Source organism: Myotis myotis, unplaced genomic scaffold (genome assembly GCF_014108235.1).
Source record: "Myotis myotis isolate mMyoMyo1 unplaced genomic scaffold, mMyoMyo1.p scaffold_m19_p_10, whole genome shotgun sequence".
Taxonomy (NCBI): Eukaryota; Metazoa; Chordata; class Mammalia; order Chiroptera; family Vespertilionidae; genus Myotis; species Myotis myotis.
This window is the reverse complement of record NW_023416314.1, coordinates 79,328,859-79,352,477: the sequence shown is the minus strand read 5'-3', so window position 1 is coordinate 79,352,477 and position 23,619 is coordinate 79,328,859. Positions and strand designations below refer to the sequence as shown.

At 47.8% G+C, this 23,619-nt stretch overlaps 1 protein-coding gene and 1 long non-coding RNA gene across 11 annotated transcripts; one reads left to right on the top strand and one right to left on the bottom strand.

The window, feature by feature from the left end:
- Window positions 1-174: 174 nt before the first annotated feature.
- On the bottom strand, window positions 175-15,478 carry SF1 (splicing factor 1). Of its 10 annotated transcripts, none has more exons than XM_036326753.1 (14): window positions 14,713-15,478; window positions 12,938-13,066; window positions 9,702-9,777; window positions 6,379-6,531; window positions 5,946-6,035; window positions 5,405-5,588; window positions 5,204-5,319; window positions 4,989-5,096; window positions 3,647-3,827; window positions 3,123-3,396; window positions 2,745-2,804; window positions 2,458-2,637; window positions 1,513-1,717; window positions 175-1,091 (listed from the first exon to the last, which is right to left on the bottom strand). In XM_036326753.1, exons 1-14 carry the CDS (start codon window positions 15,104-15,106, stop codon window positions 962-964), a joined length of 2,280 nt encoding a protein of 759 aa, XP_036182646.1. In that variant the 5' UTR covers window positions 15,107-15,478; the 3' UTR covers window positions 175-961. The 10 variants fall into 10 exon arrangements, with proteins under 10 accessions (XP_036182646.1, XP_036182647.1, XP_036182641.1 ...); XM_036326754.1 differs by having other exon boundaries at window positions 15,076-15,473; XM_036326748.1 differs by having other exon boundaries at window positions 175-1,717; window positions 3,119-3,396; window positions 15,076-15,473.
- On the top strand, window positions 14,598-21,718 carry LOC118665349. Its single transcript, XR_004970629.1, has 2 exons — window positions 14,598-14,833; window positions 21,405-21,718. It is a non-coding gene; the product is annotated as an uncharacterized LOC118665349 (long non-coding RNA).
- The last annotated feature ends 1,901 nt before the right edge of the window (window positions 21,719-23,619 follow it).

The window sequence follows — 23,619 nt, the reverse complement described above, 5'->3', positions numbered from 1 at the left end:
GGCTCCCCACATACTCCACTTCCACCAGCAAACCCACGCAGGCAGGCGGGCGGGAGGCTTCCTTAGCCAATGTCCCACAGGTTCCCCAGGGGCCAGGTGCTACCTGTGGGAACTGGTAACTGGTGCTGCTGATAATGGGGGGAAAGGGCTTAAGAGAAAATAAAGAAACAGACCCAGAAAACCACACTGCTCTTTTATTCAATGGAACATCCCCCTTTAACGCAGTGTTGAATCATACACTGGAAAAAAAAAAGCCCAGAGAAATTTCTGCAGATAAACCAGTGAAGAGAACGCGCGTTATACATTATTGTCAACATAATCACTCCATGAAAAGGGATGGGGTGGGGGAGCAGAACGAAAAAAACAAGGGGCTCAACACCCTAGACACTGCAAAACATCCAGACATTTGGAATTAAAAGAAAATTTCAAAGGAAGCCTTCCAGGAAGGAGAGGAACAAATGGAATATGAGGCAGCTTAGGTGCTCAGGAACATGGAAACGACCTGGTCTGGCAGACAAACCCAAGGTGGCTTGGGCAGCCACACCTACTGCTGGCAGGGTGTCAGGATGGACATGAATCCCGGAGCTGGAGATTAAGCCACTACTCTATGAGGGTAGCAGACACAAAATTCCACACTTAAAAAAAATAATAATTATCTTGGGGTGGCGATGGCACCTTGGAAATCTTAGAACCAAAGGAACACCCCTGTCCAAACTAGCCTGACATTAGTGGCCAAGGCCTTGGCCTAAAACCATTTGCTCCCCTCTCCTTGGAAAGAGAAGAATGAGGAATGGAGAAAAGGCAAAGTAATCTGATTGCAGCAGAAGACCGGGGAGAGCATCTCCTTGGACGGAGTCTGAAGGAAGGAAGAGATAAGGAAATAACAAAGGAAAAAGAAAAAAATTAATAAAAATTTCACAATATGGAGCCAGCGTGTTCCGATTCCGTCCACAAAAATAACTCAGGCTGCTTTGCCGAACCATCCTGTCCACCAGGGGCGCTGCTGAGGCTGTCTGCCTGGAAGGGTCACCAATGGGCGCGGAAAGTCCTCACTCTCATGGCTCGGGCCATCGCTGCTGCGGGGAGGGATCCTGGCGGCCCGGTTTGGGGAGAGGCAAAGGGAGTTGGGTGAGGAGAGAAAGAAGACAAAGAAGACACTCGATGCTACGGGGCGCCAGGAAAGCCCAAGCTGGCGCCCCTACTACCACCTGCCCGTCCTCAGTCGCTTGGCCCAGCCCGGTGCGTGCACACACACACATGCGTGCACACAATCACATGCGTGCGTCCCAATGTCTGGCTCCATATGGTGAGGTTCGGCGTGTGTTTAAACAAGACCAATTCTCTCTATATATAATATATATTTTCTTAAAAAACCGAGTCTAGTTCTGTGGTGGAGGCGGTGGGGGAGCTGGAGGCATCCCGAAGGGCGGCATGCCTGCCACCCCCATGCCCATCATGGTGACAAAGTTAGAAGGGTCCATGGGAGGCGGAGGAGGGGGAGGTGGGGCATACATCATGCCGGCGGAACCAGGTGGCGGAGGCGGCGGAGGGGGAGGGGCCCCGGGCGGCAGAGGCGGCTGGACCCCGGGGGGCAGGGGCACCATAGTGGGGTTGCCTTGCATCTGAGGGGCTCCTGGAGAAGCTGCGGCAGCCGCCTGCTGCTGTTGCCATGGCGGGATGGACCCTGTGCCAGCGCTCGTGGTGGTAGTCGTCGTATCTGGGGTGGTAAAGAAGCCCAAGGTCACACGCGCGGGGGCACACCGCGGTTCTCTGCGGCTGCTGCCTTGGGATGGGGGCGAGGGGCGCCTGCTCCTTGCTTTGCATGCTGTACGGTGGTGGGGGGCGGGCGGGCGGGGCTGTCCTGGTGTGGGGAGTGAAGGGGTGGGCAGGACTACACTAGGGTCAGCCTCAAGGTCTCTGGGCTTAACGAAGTAAGCCCTTTGTCACCAATGTCCCCTGGAAGGGCTGACAGGAAGGTACCAGACACAAGAACCGGCTCTGAACATCCCTCCGCCCATCCGCCGCCACCACCGAACGGCACATTCAATCTCAAGGCCACAGCTACTCTCCCACTGCCAGGTACCATCCCCAGTCTCTCAGGCCCCAATCACATCCCTCTCCAAAACTCGCATGCACCACCCACCCCTGGCCATGTGCACAGAACTGAGCCAGCCAGCAGCTCACTCAGCCAGTGAGAGCTTGGACTTCTGACACCCTACCACGGCAGGTCCCCTCCAGGCCCCCACATATGACCCCAGACACAACCACGCCAAACATCAGATCTCCTCCCCGACACCTCCCAGGGGCCACAAGGCCCTTTCTGTGTTCACCCCCAGCAGAGATCAGAGTCTCACCCTAAGGTGCTGGCCTGCCTGTGTGAGCTGTGAGGTTCTCTCATTCCTCTTAGCCCCACCCCCCATCCCACCCACCCCCACAAGCCCAAAATATGCCACTCACTTTGCTGCCATGGCAAGGGGGTGCTGGAAGCCATACTGCTGCTGGGCGGAGGGGGTGGTGGAGGCTGCTGCTGCTGCTGTTGCCATGGAGGAAGAGGACCAGTAGGCGGGGGAGGAGGTTGCCCACTGGGTGGCGGCGGCGGTGGCGGCATCATGCCCATAGGCGGTGGCGGCATCATACCTAGGTGAAGGAAAGGGTCAGGCCTCTGGGAGGAGAGATTTGGGACAGGCCCCCCTTCATTCCCAGGCCTAGGTGATGCCCCAAAGCGGGATGTCAGGCTCCATTACCTTTTCCTTGATGCAGGCGATAGACCCCAGAGCCCACAGGCGTACTTCCCAGGTACTGATCTTGATGGAAGGAAAGAGCAGGGACTTAGCAGGACATTTGAACTGGCCAGGGAAGTCGTCCCCCACCAACAGCTTTTACAGTCACACATCCTGCAGTCACTGCCCTTACAAGAGCAGTCCTATGAGAGGCCTGTGCTGACCCCACACAGAAACCCTTTCCTGAATCAGATGGAGTCTTGCTCCTCCCGGAGCCCAAGCCTTGACAAGAGACGCAGTGCAACACTCAGCCACTTTGAGAGCTGCTGTTAGTTCACAGCAACTAGCTATAACTCCTGCTTATCCCAAAGCCCCAAGGTTTCTGGTCTGACACTTACTTACCCATTGGAGGAGGGCCATGGTGCCCAGGTGGGTGGGGGCCCTGGTTCATCGGTGGTGGTGGTGGCTGCATCCAAGGAGGCGGGGGTCCATTAGGGTTGTGCTGCATGGGATGCCCACCATGCCCACCTGTGAGGCTGGGTAATGGGTGTGGGAAGCTGTGGGGGCCGCCTCCAGGGCCACCAGGACCCCCTCCGTGCATGCCGTGGTAGGGCCGACTCTCTGAAGGGCCAGAATTCATCCAGGGTGGGCGGCTCTGGGTGGTAGACATGAGAGACTACGTGAGAGCATTTCCTGCCAACGTCCCTGCCTGCTCCCCCTGGTGGCAACATTGTTCTCTCGGCTCTGCCAGAGGACCAGAACACAGGACAGAATCTTCCCGGAGTGCGATCCCCAAACATCTGACATCCCGAAAGAACAATGTTGCCAGCCATGTCCACAATCTGCTCTGCCCAAAATCCCGGGCCATCACCCCCTCCTCTGAGGAAGATGGGGACCAGGCCATGAGAACCAGCGCCTGAGCTCACCGGTGGAGGTGGGTTGTTGGCGGGAGCAGCAGGCCGAGGCGCACTGGCCAGAGGAGTGCTGGCAGGCCCAGAGGTGGAGCCCACAGATGCTGGCACAGGAGCTTCACCCAGTTCAGCCATGAGGGACAAATACTCTTTATCCATCCGAGCTTTATCCTGAGCTGACTGCGGGTCACCAGGCCTGAAGGTGGGGTGTGGGTCACAGAGAGGGGAAATCATTAAGGAGGAAACTTTTGCCCTGAGGAATTTACACAAGAAAGTTGAGGAACTGAATCATCCTTTCTAACCCATTCTTTAAAGCAGTCTCATCGGCTCTTCAATTGTGTGCCCGACTGGGTGTCTGGGGTTACACATCGCTGTGCCACAGCAGAGACCCAGGGCCAAGGTCAGGGAGGCGGGGAGCGCCAGACCATAGCCAGCCATGCAGGCAGGAAAGGGCAGGTTCTTCTAAGTAGCAACTTTCATCAAGTTCTGCATTCCCAGCCCTGGCCAGTGTGGCTCCGTTGGTTAGAGCATCATCCCATGCACCCAAGGATCACAAGTTCGATTCCCAATCAGGGCAGATATCCAGGTTGTGAGGAGGCAGCCAATCAATGTTGTCGTTTCTCTCTTGGATGCTTCTATCTTTGCCTCTCCCTTCCTCTTTCTGTAGTCAATAAAAACACTTAAACAAAGAATTCTGCATTTCCAGTCTGAGGGAAGGAAATCTATGCAAGACTGGAACACAGCTACCAGGACTTCCTTAACAAAGGAAGTGAAAAAATGTTGCTATCAAGTGCTGGCTTGCAAAACTGGTCAAAACCCTTACATTATTTGGTGTTCTTACACCAGTCTTCGGCAGCAAAAACGGCACTTAACACTGAGCTACAGTAAAAACGCTTATACCCTGCCCTGGCTGGTGTAGTTCAATTGGTTGGAGGTCACAGGTTCAATTCCCAGTCAGGGCACACACCCAGGTTTCGGGTTCAATCCCTGGTTGGGGTGCATATTAGAGGCACCCCAATGTCTGTCTGTCTGTCTCTCTCCCCCTCCCCTTTCTCTAAAGTCAATGAAAACATCCTTGGATGAGGATTAAAAAAAAGGGGGGGGAGGAGGAGGAGACAACCAACTCCCCATACCCAGGATGAAAGTTTACAGTTTTCCTGGGCTCAGGATGAACAACAAAATAGGAGTGTTCTGCACAGGCGGTTTCTAATCATCCTGGACTTTAAACCACACCATTACATGCACAGAAAGGAAAGCTTCTCTTGGATCCACTAGTTAATAGCAACCAGCCAAAGTGCTGAAGAGCTTCCTGTACACCACAGGCTACCAGCAAGCCACGACTGCAGCCCTCCCTCACCTTTGGAATTTGCAATCAGAAGCAATGTGGCCAGCCCCTCCACACTTGGTACACACTGTAGTATTGGTAATGCTACGGGTCTCTGAGCTCTGCCAGGGTCTTAAGATCCTGTTGAGAAAAAAAAAAAAGTCAACTTAAGGGCTATAGCCAACCCCCTCCTAATTCAATAGATTCTTCAGGTCTCTGGTGCACTCCCCTCTAACCTAACCACATACCTGTTATCATCTTCCCTAAGGGTCCCATTCAAGCGAGCCAACTCCCGAAGTTGCATCTTCCGAAGGTCATTCTGGTCCTCAGGGGTCTCAATCCCTTGCTTCAAGATGTTTCTTATCTAATAGACACAATGGACAGTTACGTTCAGTGCTAAGACAACCACCTAGATTTCTGGCAAGAGGCTTCCTTTCTGGTTCCCTCACCTGCTCTACTGCTTTCTTCACATTCTCCATGGTGTTGGCAGTAACCAGGGCATGAAGTGGCTCGTCTTCTCCTGGCAACATCTGGCCATCTTTGCGCCCAACTTTCCCTTCTTTCACAGACCCTTTCCCCCGGATCATTATCTTCGCATTACACTCCTTCTCTATGTTCTTCAATGTGTTCCCTCTATCAGACACAGAAAAGGTTGAGTTGTTATATGCAAATTCACATGCCAAGGGGACAGAGGTGGGCTGATCAGGCACTGGTAGGAAATCATGAGTGCAGAGAATTGGATTTCCCCACCAAGAAATTAATGATCTCTAAGTTAAGATCAGCCACAGCAATCCTTAAGATTTGACTTCCCTGAAGTAAAATGAGGACGTTAAAGAGATTGTCTCACAGGAAGGCATGAACTCGGCCAAAGTGAAGGTCCTATCCAAAACAGGAAGGTGCCACCAATGGCACCCAATTTGGCACAAGATAAACACACCTCACAGGTTCTTAGGAATTCTCTATCCCATAGGCTAGATAGAAGTTACTTACCTGGGCCCAATTAGCAGCCCCACAAAGTTGATTTCTGGATACTCATCTTGTGGAATCATTACTTTATCGCTCACACGTGTTGCTGGAGGTCTAAGGAAGAAAAGACTCATTGACTCTGGTGACTTGAGGTAAGAGGTGAGAAGTCAGTACCAAATGTTTCACCCTGTCACCTGGCTGGCGTGGCTCAGTGATTGAGTGTTGGCCTAGGAACCAGGAGGTCAGGGTTCAATTCCCAGGCAAGGCACATGCCCAGGTTATGAGCTTGATTCCCAGTGTGGGGTGTGCAGGAGGCAGCCCAACGATTCTCTCATCACTGATGTTTCTCTCTCTCTCTTTCTTCCTGAAATCACTAAGTCTATTTTTTTTTAAATGTTCTACCACGTCACACACATTCTTCATGGGTCCTCATCCCAGACACTCAGCCCCTGCTTACTTGTAATCTGCGGGCGGCTTGAAGTCAGGGTTGAGAGCAACCATTTCTGTGATGAGGTTATGCCGCTCCTCTTCCAGCTTCTTGCGGGTGCGGAACTCACGGGTGTTAAGCCGCTTCCCCTCGCTATTGTAGATGGGCTCAGGGGAAGGGGACCTGTGGGAAACAGACCACCGTTACTGCTCTACCTTAACTATTCTGTCATCCCCACATGGGCTATAATAAGTCTTCCCCAGCCCCTCTGCCTCAGACCCTAACACAACACTCTTCGGAGGAACTGACCATAACGTGTGCTATTCAAGATCGTGTGGAATGGGGAGATGGAAGCTTAACATTAGGGGGACAGGGGTGTGTGTGAGAAAGGCAAAAAAAATGGTTTTGCTTTTTTCTAAAAAGGATGAGGGTTTAGTCTGTCCTTTGGAAAAACCTCTTGACTGCAAACAAGGACAGTACTATCTGGAGTCTTCTTGCCAAATATGGATTTTCTATCATTTGCAAAAAATTTTACAGTATTACAACTTTATGAACCACAAAAACCCCAAGTTTATGTAAAACATTAACTCTCGCAGAGTTCATGCCCTGTCAGGAAGTGTGTGTCCCCTCCAAATAGTAAATATGAACTCTTCAACCCAATGCAACTAGGACTCAAGGCTAGTGCAGCTACTTGGCCCCCACAATGGAGAGATGGTGCAAGGCTTCGTCTCTGCTTTTCCTTCAATGGCCTGACTGGCTGTGTCCAAGGCCCAGGAGTCAACCTGTTTTCTGGCTGTTCGATGTTGGGGAGTCTGGGTAAAGAAAAACGTTAAAGTGCTAACGCAGCTTCTAGAGAGGCTGCAAATGAGACTTGGTCAAGTACTTGTCTAAGGTCTGAACCTGCAAACAGCAGGGGAAAACCTGTGATTCTCCACCAGAGTTTACAAGTCCAGAAAGCAGATTTTCTCTCTCTCTGCTTTTCAAGGAGTAAAATGCTGTTGCTACAAGTAAAAAATAGGAATGATAAAATGGTCAGTTTACCACAGCTGGATTTTGCGGTAATAAAAAAAGAGAAGTTACACTCCTAGAATTCTAAGTTAAGATTACAAAAAGGACCATAGCTTGATATTCTGATTGAAAATTTAGTAGCAGCTGCAAGAAGGGAAGAGACCATGTGGATCAGGTTATTTAAAAAACATCCTGAAAGTAGTCAAGACTCCTACACCCTTGGTTTAGTTGAGAGAACCTTGTCTAGTTGGAGAGCAAGGACTGAACTCGGCTGCTCCCACTGTCTTCAGCCTAAAGGGAACCATGTCATCTGTTACACACACGATGGAATAAAAGGTCAGGTTTGTTCATGGCTAATGACGGCTAAATGACACCTCCGTTTCTAGCATTTGTATAAACTGTTAGCACAATCCAGTAATAGTGAACAAAAGCGAGCATACCCCAGTTTATTAGACTATCACCTTATACATTTAAATCTACAACCAATTTAAAAACATTTTAACTGTGCAACTTAAGCAACATCAAAATGGCATTAAGTGGCTTAATATTGAAAATACACCTTCTTAAGAAATAATCTTAAGTTAAGAAACTCATGCATTTCCCTCCAACCTGGGCTCAAAAGAAAAACCAATCAGGTATTAGGGATTCTTTCAAACTGAATACAAGGGAGAGAGAGTCTGCTCTGGTTTTATTTCTAGCATGCTTGACATTTCTAATTCCCCCCTGGTAACTGTCTAGAATTAAGCATTTCTAGCTAATCACCAAAATGAGTTTTATCAGTACAAATTGGTCATTTAAAGGCCTCACAACAGTTTAATCTCCTCCCAAATTATGAATGTGAAATACAAAGGCTGATATTCTAAAGGTTAGATTGGCCCAACTTCTTCACTTTGAGTAAGCATCGTATAGATCAACTAAATTCTAATCCCAGTTCTCCAGGAAGCAAAGGTTTGTTAAAAATTCAACCCTTTGAGGAATTGCGTGATAACCTGTAGGTATATTATTAAAGGGGGAAAAAAGCCAAAAATGGCGCTTAACAATTGTGGTCTGCAACCTATAATGCAAATCTAAAAAAAAAAAAAAAAAAAAAAAAAAAGCCAAGAAATATGAAACAAAACCCCCTCCAACCAAAATCTACAGGTAAAAAAAATAATATAAAGAAATTAAAGTCATTAAACTTGTTTACTAGCAAGGGGCAGCAGAAAGATGTATAAGAGTGGCTTCTAAAACCAATACATCTTCCTGATTTAACAAGTTACTAATTGGGTAACAAAAGCCAAAAACATTACATTTTAAAGCAAAATGCTTTCAACTATGCTACACGCACTAAGAGAAATTTCATTGAGAGGAAGGCATATTGTCCTTCTAAGTAAATGGACCAGGTTTTAACTGTTCAAAGACCACAATCAGTCAATAAAATTACTGCTTAAAAAATTCACTTCTGCCTGGCATGGTTTAGTGGCTGAGCATTGACCTATGAACCAGGAGGTCATGGTTCAATTCCAGGTCAGGGCACATCCTGAGTTGCAGGCTTGATCCCCAGTGTGGGGCGTGCAGAAGGCAGCTGATCAACAATTCTCTCTCATTATGTTTCCCTCTCTTCCTTTCCCTTCCTCTCTGGAATCAATAAAAAAATAGATTTTAAAATTCACTTCCCTTGGCCTTTTTTTTCACAGGTGAAATTTTAAACTGAGATAGCATGACCACACTCCCCTTAAAAAGGGGGAGGAGGGGTGGTGGTAATGTAGGGATGGTAGCTAGCCTTCCCAAAACAGGTGGGAATATTCTGGCCCCTCCTAATGCCCCAGGCAATGGCCAAGGCTGAAAATTAACTGGCAGTGAAGGAAATTGGTTAGAAATCTCGTCTATTTTAAAACCATCTCAAAACCATGTGCAGGAACAATATAGCATTGAGCTGAGCAGACTGAGTTTCTGGCCTGCTCAAATTCAGCGATGCTCAAAAATATTAATTCCTGCATCGTGCACCTGTGAGAAAAACCTCTACACCCTGGGCTTTCAGCCAAAGCAGGTATTGAAAAGGCTGGTAATGGCCCACTCACTGTCCTTATGGGTGGGCAAGTCAGGTTAAAATATACATGCTTACAAATTAGAAACCAGTTATCCATTTTCCTGTAACTTTTTACTCTGCTAGTAATTAAGTTTCATTCCAATTTCTAGCTGATGACCACATATATTGCTAATTAAACCCTACTCCCCAGAATGATCAGAGTACCAGTCGTCTTACTAGGATTTTATTGCACTGACACAACATGTTGCCACCAGTAAAACGTTATTGAGAAAAAGGTAAAAGTGTTACTGTCAGCTGGTTAAAACTGTTTCCCAACCTGTCCTCAGGGTTAGGGGGGATGCCCAGGTCTCCTGTGCGCAGTTTACGAGTCAGGTCTTCTATCTGCAGTTGCACTGGAAGAAACCAGGTTAGGAAAGAAAAAAAAGGATGGAAAAAAGACAATGTTACCAAAAAACATCTCAAATCTCAACAACAAGCATGAAGAACTCGGAGACTTTGAAAGGGACGACTGATCAGTGAACACATTGAGGCAAAAACTCCCAACCATCTATCGGCAGGAGTCCATTTACATCTATAGGTATTTTTCACTTCAAAATGGTTATCACATAAGGAAGCAAACAGTTTGTTTGAAGAGGGGTTAGCAGTATAGACTGTTCACTATGGCTAATATCAAAGCATTTACCAGGTGTTTCACCTCTCCTCCTACCAAGGCTTTAACAATTGGCACCCAGAACCAAACCATGTATGTTATCACCAATACCCTGTTCCCACCAAATTACTTTGAGGGCAAGACTCTTGAGAGCTAATTTTTTCTCATAATATTAAGCATAGCCCCAAATGAGACCCAATTAACGTGGGACAAGGAAAAATACCAGTTGAGCAAATATTATTTTCATTGATACAAGGTTAAAAATTCCTTAAAGAAGACAGTTAATAACCAATTCAACACTTCACAGTTCATACATACTTTCTGTACACCAAATCCGTACTAGTAGGAATCTCCCAATACCTTCTGCTTTTATTCAAATTTTAGATGACAATCCATATACCTTAACAAACCAGTTATGGTAAGAAGTCTGTTTTTAGACTTGCTCCTTATGTGGGAGTAAAAGTAGGGGTATAGAGGATTGAAAGTGTGGGTCAAGGAGAATGGTGTGACCCTCTGACCTTGACAAATGAGGCTGTACATGAAAAAGAGAAACGAGGGTTTTTCACAAAAATTCAGAGACTCCAGGGAAATGCTACCCGGCTGATTTTACTCAAAATAACAGGACCTGAAGAGCCAGATCACTTTCTTCAGCATGCTGAATCACCACTTATTTCTTACCTCTGTAGCATCTGAGAGTTTTGAACAGCTTAAGAGCAAGCCTTATTGGCTGGGTTAAAGTTGAAATAGCTCCAGGACAGGATTAATGTAGGTCTACCCCAAGATACCCGTCTAAATTTAAATACACCCCAGAGCCCTAGCCGGCTTGCCTCCGTGGGTCAAGCATCTGCCTGCAGACTGAGGGGTCCCGGGTTCGATTCTGATCAAGGGCACGTACCTTGGTTGCAGGCTCAATCCCCAGCCCATCAAAACACGTGTGGGAGGCAAACCAATCAATGTCTCTCTCACATCAATGTCTCTCCTCCTCCCTTCCACTCTCTCAAAAAATAATCAATGGGAAAATATCCTCGGATGAGGATTACCAAACAAACAAACAAATAAATAAATAAATACACCCCACAGGAGCTGTATCACACACCCATTAAAACTCTGAAGATGCCCTGACCGGTTTGGCTCAGTGGATAGAGCGTTGGCCTGCGGACTCAAGGGTCCCAGGTTCGATTCCAGTCAAGGGCAAGTACCCGGTGGGGAGTGTGCAAGAGGCAGCTGATCGATGTTTCTCTCTCATCGATGTTCCTAACTCTCTATCCCTCTCCCTTCCTCTCTGTAAAAAATCAATAAAATATTAAAAAAACTCTGAAGAAAGTAAAATCTACATTATTAAAAAAACATTGGGGCATTCTGTACAAGGCAGTGTGTACTGTGAGACAAAAGTAAAGACAATGGCTCCTAAGCTTTTTTCCCCTTCTTCTCCCCCTAAGCTCTTTTATGCCAGAAAAGTTCTGACTTGGCAGTTAAGTTCTAAGAACTAAAAGTGAAAGCCACCTTCTTATGGGTGTGTGTGTGACAATTCTCTTAACTGGTCTGCAGGGATAGTGGGGTCTAATGTGAGGAAATAGCTGGCACTTAAATCAAGGTTGCTATACTCCTTGGAGTGGAAATCTACATTCGCCCAGGCTTTGAGTCTAGCTATAAATTAGCTATAAATAGCCCCTAGGGCTCAGTGCATTAACTCCTTCCACAGGAAGAGAACTGGAGATGTAAAGAATGAGTTTGTTTTCCCATTTTCTAAGTCAGCTTGTTATTCTTGGGATATTGCTCCACAAAGGACATTTTCACAAGGCTGTGAAGATTCAGATCTGTCTAACAAGAGAGAGACATAAGAGACTGGGCCGGAGTAGATAGGAACAGTGAGGGAAGGAAAATATTGTGAATATTAGACAATTTCAACACCTTAAAATTCTCAGCAGTCTAAAAAATGTAAGACACTATGATCCTCAAGAATAACAAGCCAGCCTTGAAGCTTTTTATTTGTGAAGGCCATAGCCTCATAGGTGTAGGAAACCATTGCCCTAATTTACTCCAGAGGGGGTGTTTATTTGGTTAGTAGGAAATGTTTATCAAGTGAACTTTTTTGAGACAGCAGCAGAGGTACACAAATAAAGGTCAAATTGCATTAAAAACCTTGTATTTTAAAAAAGGTAATTTTGAGGTTAATTTCATTTCCAATGTGGATAGTCATTCTTAATTCTTAAAAGTTCCCAATAGGTAAGATTCCATATCCAAGTAGTATCCCTTTCCCAGCAGAGTTCTTTAGTGGTAAATACAAGAGCCCTCATTTTAAGACAGCTCTCCAAAGACCAAACCAGGAAAATAATTGCTGAAGGAAAGGTTAAACTCAACAAAATGATAAAATGGGGGTGAACTGTAAACACTTTCAGAACAACTTTTTGATTAAACTGAGTATTTTTCCTTTCAGAAAGTACCTATAAAAAGTAAAAGACCATTTTTTAAGGGAAGGGAGAAATGTAAAATTATGGTGAAAGGCCATGCTGTGAAAAAGGTACTTGGTTTACAATACCTGCAGTGTTTTCCACTGGGGCCGTGTCCACAGAGGCATAAGACACTCACCTCACCAACTGGCAATAACAGCAGCTGAAGGTGTGGGGTCCTAAACTGGGGGCTACTCTTAACTCCTCAGTGGGCCCCTCTACTTTCCTGGTACTCACGGAGAACACTGCTGTTACCAACAGACCATAACAAGGAGCTGCAAATGCAGGACCCACACAGCAAAAACTGAAGAATTATTTCAAAGTCATGAAAGTACACCTGGCCATACATTATCTCAAAATAGAAAAATTTAAAGTCTCAAAACTAAACGAATAAAGTGTCGCTCAGAATATTAACAATCTGAAAATGCATTTGGGTGCAGAACGTGTATTTACCTATATAAGCTCTCTCTTGTTCCCGAGTGAGTCCAGGGGGGATAACTGTAGGCATTCCTGGAATCACCGTTTTCTGTTCCATTGTGTCTTGATTCCAGCGGCTCCTCTTCCGCTTCTTACTTGGGAAGTCTAAAGGAAATAAAGTTCGTAAGATGCAAACACAACCACCACAATAACTACCAAGAGGCAGTTCAGGATACTTAGGACATTACATGTAGCTCAGCAGACTATGAAACTGAGAACTTGACCTAAAACGTAAATAGCAAAGATTGGAAGCCAAACCTGAGAAATCAGAGACAGGTGGACCTGAGTCCAAAAAGTTAACATTTCAGAGAAACTGTGATGTGAACAGGTAACAAATCCTTTTTTAAAAGAATAGTCTGATTTTTAGAGAGGGAGAGAAACAGCACTGTGAGTGAAACATGGGATCAGCTGCCTCCTGCAAGCCCCCCACCAGGGATCAAGCCCGAAAATCCGGGCATGTGCCCTGATGGGAAATGGAGCTGGCAAACTTGTGCGTTGGACAATGCCCAACCGAGCCACACCGACCAGGGCAACAAGGTAACAAATCTTAATGGGTAAAGTTTCAGTTAGGGAAATAAAGTGCTGAGAAGATATATATTAATATATACTACATCATCCTTGAATAACCAAACAAGTTTGCAACCTGCTGGCTGCTCCCATCACCACCTTCCCAACCTTTCTAACTAGGCCAGATCTCCATAAATCTATAGCAAGTTTCTTCAAGACTACTTTTTTTTTAATGTTTTCTTTATTTATTGTCTAAAATTTTACATATGTCTCCTTTTTCCTTCTTTTCTCCACCCCCCAAGACAACTTTTTTCTTCGAAAGTTTGGTTGACATCAACAATTTTCCTGGCCATTTGTACAGTGTCTGACACCTGAAGTTCAAAAACATCCCTGGCCAGAGTGGCTCAGTGGTTGGAAGTCACCCATGCAGAGGTTCAATCCCCAGCCCAGGTCATAGGGGAGGCAAACCGACCAATGTTTCTTTCAGCAATGTTTCTCTCTCTCTCTCTCTCCCTTCCTCTCTGAAAAAAAGTAAGTTTAAAGAAGAACAAACTATAATAGCAAAACCCTTCTTCCCTGATATATGAGCATAAATTCCCTACACATTTGGTACATACAAGTCATCCTACTTCCCAGGGGGCCCAGGCCCCGGGTGAAGCCCCAACTAGAAAACAGAATTCCCCCACCCGCCAAAGAGCCACAGAAATGAGCCAGCAACGTCCTGAAGACTTCCCACTCCTTCCTTCTCCGCAGTGAAGACCCTGCCGCCTTACAGTCGAAATAGCTCTTCTGGGTACTTTTCTCCCTCTGGCTCCTCTACAACCAGGAAGGGGTTCCACGTCATGACTTCACTCTTTCACACCCTCGGGACATGCACTCCCAGGACCCAATCCACCCACTCGACCCCCTCCACACCGCTCCCCTCCACCTGGGGCTGGAGAGCAACTGGGGACCCCCGCCCCCAGCTTTCTTTCCGGCCCTACAGCCTGGCAGCGCACTGCGCCTGCGCAGAGCAAACCTCCCGCTCAGCCGCCCCCCCCCCCACGCCTTTTCCCCAGCGCGCGTGCGCACTCAGGGTACAAGAAACAGGCCGCGCGCCCCGTGGCGCCTCCGCCTGGGTCTCCCCGTGTGCGCGCGCGCGCGCCCCTGCCGCGTGCAGCCGTCGCCGTCGCCGCCGCCGCGCGCCCCTCAGCTGGCCGGGCCCGTTCTCGCGACGCCTTTCGCACTCTCTCGGCCCGACTCACCTCCTCCTCCGCCGCCGGCCGGGCCCGGCTGCTGGTCCTGACGCGGCGGCTGGGGTGTCGGCAGCGGTGGCGGCGACACGCGCTGGTAGAGCGGCGGCGGAGGGGGCGGCTGCGGCGGCGGGTACGAGGAGCCCGGGGAGGGCGGCGGCGGCGGCGGCGGCGGGGGGGGAGGAGGCGGCGGCGGCGGCGGCGGAGGAGGCAGCGCCGCGAAGGGGAAGGCCGCGGTCAGGGCCCCCACGGGTGGAGGAGGTGGCGGCCCGGGCACCAGCAGCCCCGCCCCAGGCCCGGGGACAGACGGTGGCACCGGCTCGAAGCTCCCTTTAGGCCCGGGAAGGGAAGGAAGGCCGGGGGAGCCCAGCTTACCCAGCGGCGTGGCATTCGCTCCGGTAGCCATGGCGCCCCCGGGGACCCGCACCGGCGGCTCCTCTTCGGCGGCGGCTTCTCCTTAGCGAACCTTCCGGGGGGAGGGGACTCGACTGCGTTGCCGCGGAACGCGCGGAGCCCTTCCTCTCACGCGGCGGGCGGCGGCGGCGGCGCGAGACGCACAAAGAGGGAGGAGAGAGGGCGCCTCGGGGGCGGGCTGGGGGCGACGGGCCGAAGCCTGGATTGGGCCGGGCTGAGGCAAAGGGTCGGATCGGCGGCCTCCGATTGGCGGAGCTTCCGTCCTTCTCGCTGTGCGCTGGGATTGGCCGGACCGTTAGGCCTGGCGAGGAAATGGCGGCCGAGGCTGGAGAGCTGGGAGGTGTCGCAGCGCGCACTTCATTTGTTACTGCGCGAACTGAGCTCGGCGTCCAGGAAGGAGGGCTGAGGGTGGGGCAAACTATGACGTCGGCCGCAAGCGCGCTCTCATTGGCTGGACTTGATAGGCTTAAACTCGGTTGCGTCGTAGTACCCGGAGATTGGCTGTCGCGTTTTCTATTTGGGAGTAAGCGAGAGGTCGCGGCGGAAAAGCCGCGGCCAATGAGCTTTACGGCGGGGAGGAGTGCGCATGCGTAGACTGGGCAAAGTCGCCTCCGCCCCTCGCTTCACCTTCGTTCCCGGGTCTGGAGCGTGAGCCCCAAGTGACGTCAGTCCTCGATTCCCTCGTAACCCGGAACCGGGGGAGGGGGCGGGTCCGGTGCGTGTCCGTAAACGGGGTCCGTTGACACCACAGGTAGAAAAGGACATCCTGTTTTCTTTGAAGAAAAATAAAAGAGAGAAAAGTTGCTATAAAGTAGACGCTAATTGAAGGATTAAAAACCTGAGCTGATGGGACATACAACTTTAGGCGGAAAAGAATGTAAACTTGTCAGTTCTAAAATGAGTTTACAAATACGCAGTTCCATTAGACTCCCAACGTGTGGTTCATTAAATCATCTTAAAATCATTTGGGAAAATAGTGGGGAAACTTGTAAACAAGGTTGAGGAGGAACTTGCCTTTCCAGATAATACACAGTATAAAAGACAATAATAAGCCCTAGCCGGTTTGGCTCAGTGGATAGAGCATCGGCCTGCGGACTCAAGGGTCCCAGGTTCGATTCCGGTCAAGGGCATGTACCTTGGTTGCGGGCACATCCCCAGTAGGGAGTGTGCAAGAGGCAGCTGATCGATGTTTCTGTCTCATCGATGTTTCTGACTATCCCTCTCCCTTCCTCTCTGTAAAAAATCAATAAAAATATATTTTTTAAAAAAAGACAATAATAAAACCATGTGATGTAGGAATGATGTCAGTGAAACAGAGCCCTGAAGTAGATTCCCCGGTTATGGGTAAAAATACCACAAAGGTGGTATTTCAGTTCAGTAGGGAAAAGATTTAGCTAATGTTACACAGTCCTGAATAGAAACAATGAAATCACTTCCAGTGGTTCTCAACCTCCCTGATGCCACGACCCTTTAATACAGTTCCTCATGTTGTGGTGACCCCCAACCATAAAATTATTTTCGTTGCTACTTCATAACTGTAATTTTGCTACTGTTATGAATCGTCATGTAAATATCTGATATGCAGGATATATTTTCATTGTTACAAATTGAACATAAAGCATAGTGATTAATCACAAAAACAATATGTAATTATATATGTGTTTTCCGATGGTCTTAGGCGACCCCTGTGAAAGGGTCATTCGATCCCCAAAGGGTCGCGACCCACAGGTTGAGAACCGCTGACTTAGGCTGTCAGGGTAACGCAGGGGTAGAGAGTTTATGAAGACGGAACTAAAACTATGAAGAAAAGATGTACTTGATTACCAGATACATTGAAACTATGATAAAAGTCAACAGACAATAATCTACAAAAACAGTTGCCATACCTGATAAAGAGTTAATACTTTTAATATGCAAAGAAGTCTTAAAAACTAATTTTTTTCTAATTTTTATTGATTTGAGAAACATCAACTTGTTGTTCCACTTATTTATGCATTCATTGGTTGTTTCTTTTTTTTATTTCAGAGGAAGGGAGAGAGAAACATCAATGGTCTATCCAGATGACATTCTAACCAACTGAGATATCTGGCCACGAAATAACTAATTTTTTAAAAGACTACAAATAGGCAAGTTGTTTTTTTTTAACTACATCTTCGAGTTTATAGTAAATCTTTTTTTTTTAAATATATTTTATTGATTTTTTTTTTACAGAGAGGAAGGGAGAGGGATAGAGAGTTAGAAACATCGATGAGAGAGAAACATCGACCAGCTGCCTCCTGCACACTCTCTACTGGGGATGTGCCCGCAACCAAGGTACATGCCCTTGACCGGAATCGAACCTGGGACCTCTCAGTCCACAGGCCGATGCTCTATCCACTGAGCCAAACCAGTTAAGGCGCCAAATAGGCAAGTTTCAGAAAAGCAAGTCCAAATAGCAAAAAATGTTAAAGGGACCAACACTCTTAGTAGGGAAATGCAAATTAAGGTGATAATGAAGGATCTCTTTATATGATCATTAAAAGAGCAGAAGACGAATGTGCTGACACTGATATGAAGGTCTTTTTTGGAAAGCATGCTGTTGTCTGTTAAAACTGTACCCCTTCCTGGCTATTGTGTCTCAGTGGATAGAGCATCAGCCAGGGCGCTGAAGGATGGCAAGTTCAATTCCCAGACAAGGGCACAAACTTGGATTGCAGGTTCACCCTAGGTCAGGACTCATGTGGAATTGTTGTGTCTCTCATCTCTCACACTGATGTTTCTCTCTCTCTCTCTCTCTCTCTCTCTCTCTCTCTCTCTCTCTCTCTCCCCCCCCCCCCCCCCACTCCCTCCCTGAAAAAATATCTTCAGGTGAGGATTATTTTTTAAAAAGTATATCTCTTTCAAGGAAAATAAACCATTTCAATGCAGCAATCCCTCTCTGGGGAATCTGCCCCCAAAGCAGTGCATGTGATTATATAAGGTAATGTGTTGTCTTCTGCATTTTTAGGGCACATGCCTGGTTGTGGGCTTGATGCCCAGTAGGGACATGCAGGAGGCAGCCAATCAATGATTTTCATCAAATTGATGTTTCTATCTTTCTCTCCCTCTCCCTTCCTCTCTCTGAAATCAATATATATTTTTTATTATTTTTTTAAAATATGTGAGTGGTTGTCAAACCAGTGTGGCTCAGAGGTTGAGTGTCAAACTGTGAACCAGAAGGTCACCGTTTGATTTCCCGTCAGGGCACATACCTGGGTTGTGGGCTCCATCCCCAGTGGGGGACGTGCAGGAGGCAGCCAATCAATGAGTCTCTCATCATTGATGTTTCTGTCTCTCCATCTCCCTTCCTGTCTGAAATCAATAAAAATATATTAAAAAGGTATATTGTGGCCCTAGCTGGTTTGGCTCAGTGGATAGAGCATTGAACTACGGACCGAAGGGTCCCGGGTTTGATTCAGGTCAAGGACATATATGTACCTTGGCTGTAGGCTCCTCCCCAGCCTTGGCCCTGGTCAGGGCTCGTGCAGGAGGCAACTAATCAATGTGTTTCTCTCACACTGATATTTCTCTGTCTTTCCCTCTCTCTTCCACTCTCTCTAAACATCAATGGAAAAGTATCCTCAGGTGAGGATTAAAAAAACAAACAAACAAAAAGATATATCTGTGAATGGTTCAACAAATTGAAATATCCATAACCTGGAATTAGGCAGCCTTGAAAAGCTGTTAACCCCATACCACCTGACCTAGAAGGACTAATGTGCTGGGGTTTTGTTTGTTTGTTTTTGGTTTTAAAGCAGAATTCATTTTTTAAAAAATCCTTACCTGAAGATAAGTTTTTATTGATTTGAGAGAGAGAGAGAAACATTGATATGAGAAGCATCAGTTGGTTTTATCCCGTACATGGCCTGACCCAGGACCCAACCCACATTCTAGGCATGTGCCCTGACCAGGTATCAAATCCGCAACCTTTTGGTGTATGGGACGAGATTCCAACCAACTGACCTACCCAGCCAGGCTGTGGTGGGGTTTTTTTGTTTAATATTATTTTTTGCCCGAGCCAGTTTGACTCAGTGGATAGAATGTCGGCCTGTAGACCGAAGGGTCCCAGGTTCGATTCCCATCAAGGGTACATGCCTGAGTTTTAGGCTCAATCCCTAGTAGGGTGTGTGTGTGCAGGAGGCAGCCGATCAGTGATTCTCTCTGATCATTGATGTTTCTATTTCTCCCTCTCCCTCTCTGAAATCAATAAAAACATATCTTAAATAAATAAATACATAAATAAAATGTGTCACTTTGACATAAGGATTATTTTTAAATTTTTATTTTTTTAATCCTCAAGCAAGGATATTTTCCCATTGATTTTTTTAGAGAGTGAAGAGAGAGGGAAAGACAGAAATATGGATGTGAAAGAAACACATCGATTGGTTGCCTCCTGCATGAGCCTGGATCAGGGCCCGGTCAGGGGTGGAGCCTACAACCAAGGTACGTGCCCTTGACTGGAATTGAACCTAGTACCCTCCAGTCTGCAGGTCAACGCTCTATCCACTGAGCCAAACTGGCTAGGGCTGTTTTGTTTTTAAATGAGAAAAGAAGCAGGTAAATATACTACATTACATGATTTTCTTTTTGTAAAACAAACCTCATATATGCGTGTGTATGTTTGCATATGGTTATATGATTATAGAGAAAGCTATGGAAGGGTCCCCGCACACGTTGTCAGTGATAGTGCTGGAGAGGGAAACGAACCGGAAAGTTACCCAATACGCTTTTAATGACCCAGTATGTTTTCAAAATGTGCTTCATGCTCTGAAAATGTAAGGCATGCCCGTTGCTCACATGTTGCTCAGTGATTGAGCGTCAACCTATGAATGGGAGGTCACAGTTCGATTCCGGTCAAGGGCACATGCCTGGGTTTCAGGCTCCATTCCCAGGAGGGGTCATGTAGGAGGCAATCGATCAATGATCATCGATGTTTCTAGCTCTCCCTCTCCGTTCCTCTCTGAAATTAATTAAAACATTTTTAGAAACTTAAACACACCTACCATATAATCCAGTCCTTCCATTCCAAAATATTGTCGATGTAAACATGTCCAAACCAGTATGAGAGTTTGAGTTTTATTTGAGCCAAATTGACAACGTACTGGACAAAAAAGGTGCTCCCTTGAGGGTGACCACACCTCTGAGGGGTCTGCGGATTACCTCTAGCATTTCAGGGTGTGTTACCCTAAATGCACAAGAACAGTGGACAGGGCTGGCTTATGACCTGGGGGGTGACTGCCCACCATGACCTGCCCGATTAGAATTTATGATCAGATCACCCTGTGGGGTTACTTTCCATTAGATTTATTGCAGTGCCCCTGTTCTGTCCATAGCCACACACATTCAGGTACATGAATGTTGAGAGCCGCTTTATTTGTAACAATCCCAACCTGGAAACCACCCAGATGTTCACCAGGTGACTAGCTAAACAGACTGGTATATCCCCATACAGTGGAATACTACTTAGCAATAAAAAGGAATGGCTATTAATTAATACATGCAGCAACATGGATGAAACTCAATTGTGCTTAGTGAAAGAAGCCAGAGAGGAACATGGTACATAGTGTATGATTCTATGTATATAAATTCCGAAAAATTCAAATCCATCTCTATTGACAGCAAGCAGACCAGTGGTTAGTTGGGGATGGGGAGGTGAAGAGCAGGAGGGTGTGACTACAAGGAGGCCGAGGAAGCTTTTGGGGGGGATGGAGATGTTTATCTTGGTTGTGGTAATGGTTTCACGGGTGTGGTGTATTTGTGTTGAAGTCATCAAACAGTACATTTTTTTTTTTAAGCTTTTTTTTTTTTTTTTTTAAATATATTTTATTGATTTTTTACAGAGAGGAAGGGAGAGAGATAGTTAGAAACATCGATGAGAGAGAAACATCGATCAGCTGCCTCCTGCACATCTCCCACTGGGGATGTGCCCGCAACCCAGGTACATGCCCTTGACCGGAATCGAACCCGGGACCTTTCAGTCCGCAGGCCGACGCTCTATCCACTGAGCCAAACCGGTTTCGGCCAAACAGTACATTTTAATATTTGCAGTTTATTGTATGCCGATTATTCCTCCATCAAGCTGTTTTTTAAAGGAAACAATAGGAGGAAGCAATTACTGGGAAAGATCTGCCCACAATTTCATCGTCTCCACTTGAGGTCCTTATCTAGGGAAGGATTATCTTGGCTTTCGTTTTCGTTTTTTAAACCATTATAGGGCTTTAATTTTTGTGTGATTACTTTAAAACATTTCAACCTAATCTTTTATTACATAGGATTTGATACATACAAAAGGATGTGTGCGCCTTAGGTGAGCTAGAAACGGAGTTATAAATGGAGCACCGTGAAGCTACCACCCAGCCTGAGCGCCAAGATATCGCCAATACCTTCTGCAAACTCCTGGGGTCCTCTTACCCACCCTCGCTCCCCTCACAGGGATCAGCATTTTGCATTTTGTGCTTTTTCTTCTTCTGGCCTCCTAGTGGAGTTTTATCACATGTGTATCACCAAACAATACATAGTGCAGTTTTACTGTAATACTGTATGTAGTTCTATGCAATCTGTTGTTTTAATACATCTCTAAGACGCACCTGTGTTGTTGCATGTTGTGTACGAGGGTGTTTTCAATACTCCCGACAGCCCTGCAGGCAGACTTGGGTCTGATACACCCAGGAAGACACGGCTCAGCAAGCTCACCCAGCCCAGGGGCCCGACTCCGGGCCCTCTTCACGACACGCTCATTCCTTCCCGAGGAAGGCATGCGCCAGGCAGTGGCCCGGCGCTGGGCGTGGCTCAGTGAGCGTGGCCACTTTCTGGTTGTCACCTCTCCTCTTGACCCTCACTAGGCTGGTGTATGGGCCGGCTACCTGGACGCCTGGGCCGCCCACACCTCTGCACTCACCCGTGGAATGGCTGAGAGGCGGATCCGACCCATCCCAGAGGCTCCTGCCCAGGGAGGGCACCCTGCCGCGCCACTCCAGGGATTTGTCCTCATGGACACTTGGCGATGCCAGTGGCATCTGGCATATTTATTGCAGCATCGTTTTTAATTCCAAAATAGTAGAAACAAATTCCCATCAGTGGGGATCTAATTACAGTAAATTAACACGTTATGGGAAACCTCTATAATGGAATACCACTGTCTATTAAAAAAGGGGGGGGAGAGGGGGAGGCACTGATCATGGAAAGCTTTCCCCCTCTGTCTGATCAAGGACAGATTTTATTTTATTTTTTTATTTAAGTATTTTTATTGATTTTTAGAAAGAAAGTAGAGGGAGCGAGAAATGCCCTGACTGGGACTGGAACCTGTAGTGCGTGAGAGAACACCCACCCAACCGAGCACCAGCCCAGGGCACCAGGCAGATGTCAGCGGCGGTGCGAGCAGTGGCGGTGCTGCTGTGGTGTTACGGGGAGGAGGAGGCCGAGCTGGCTACAGTTTTAGTCTTTCAGCGCATATCTCCTGGCTTCTTGATCTTTCTCTGGCTTGTGGCCAGCCTTTGCCATCAGCAGATATTTTATCAGAGTGCTAGCTTTTCCCAGACCCCCTCCTTGGCACATTAGACTCCGAGAGTCCCCAACCACCTCCCCTTTTCAGACCAGGCTAGCAGCCCAGGACTGGGGAGACCTGCCATGAGGTGGTACTGTCTGCCGCTTGGTGCTCTGGGGGCAGATCCGTCCTCCCTGGGTACCCGAGGTCAGGAGCCTCTGCTGACAGGGCTCTCACCTCCACTACTGGCTCCTCAGCTAACCCTCCACCTCCACCAGGAAATCTAGGAAATGGAAAGTCAGGAAGCACAGCCCTCTCACCCCCCATTCGGCCTGAGATGCTCTCCACGCGGGGCAGCCTCACCTTCTGAACTCGCCCCTTTGGCAATCAGAGAACACAGGTGAGTGCGCCCAGTGCACAGAGCTGACTCCCCATTTCAGCTGAGAAACCCAGTCACTAGGAGTCAGAGCAGCGGGGGCTCTGCTGGAGTGTGGACAGGGGAACACTATGACAGCCATGGGATTGCCTGGGGCCCCTGCCAAGGGCTGTAGGGACTGGGCTGCTACTGGCTCTTCACATAAGCTGCCATCTACCCACCACTCACTCATCAAATACCTCCCAACAGCCCACCAGGTGTAGAGAAGTTCTTATTTAAACACTTGCCTTCAATATCAGAAGGGACATGGTGGGGCCAAACTCCAGCTCTTCTCCCAGAGCCAGAGCCCCCCACCTGCTGCAGCCCTGGTTCTGCCTTGCACCACCCTCCTGCAAGGCCAGCTACCATCCTTCCTCTTGGCTGCACTGGCCCAAAGGCTCTGGTCAGTGCCTGGGGCAACAGGAGGCTCCCAGGGTAGGGAGCCCTTAAGAGGGAAATGGGGGAGAAGGACAATGCAAAGCACGAGGTCAGCCATGGGTGGTGGGTGTGCCCTCGAGATGCAGACTCCAGCAAGGACAGCCCCCTTCATGGGGGCTGGTCCCCAGTTGGTGGTGGCCCCTCTGTGAGC

Bases quoted from the DNA above. Each gene is read 5' to 3' on its own strand.
- SF1 (XM_036326745.1), bottom strand. From the start codon at position 15,106: ATGGCTACCGGAGCGAATGCCACGCCGCTGGGTAAGCTGGGCTCCCCC. The intron at 5,589-5,945 runs GTAAGTAACTTC...TGTGTCTGATAG, and splicing joins GGGCTGCTAATTGGGCCCAG to AGGGAACACATTGAAGAACA. The intron at 1,718-2,457 runs GTGAGTGGCATA...TTACCACCCCAG, and splicing joins CCCCTTGCCATGGCAGCAAA to ATACGACGACTACCACCACG.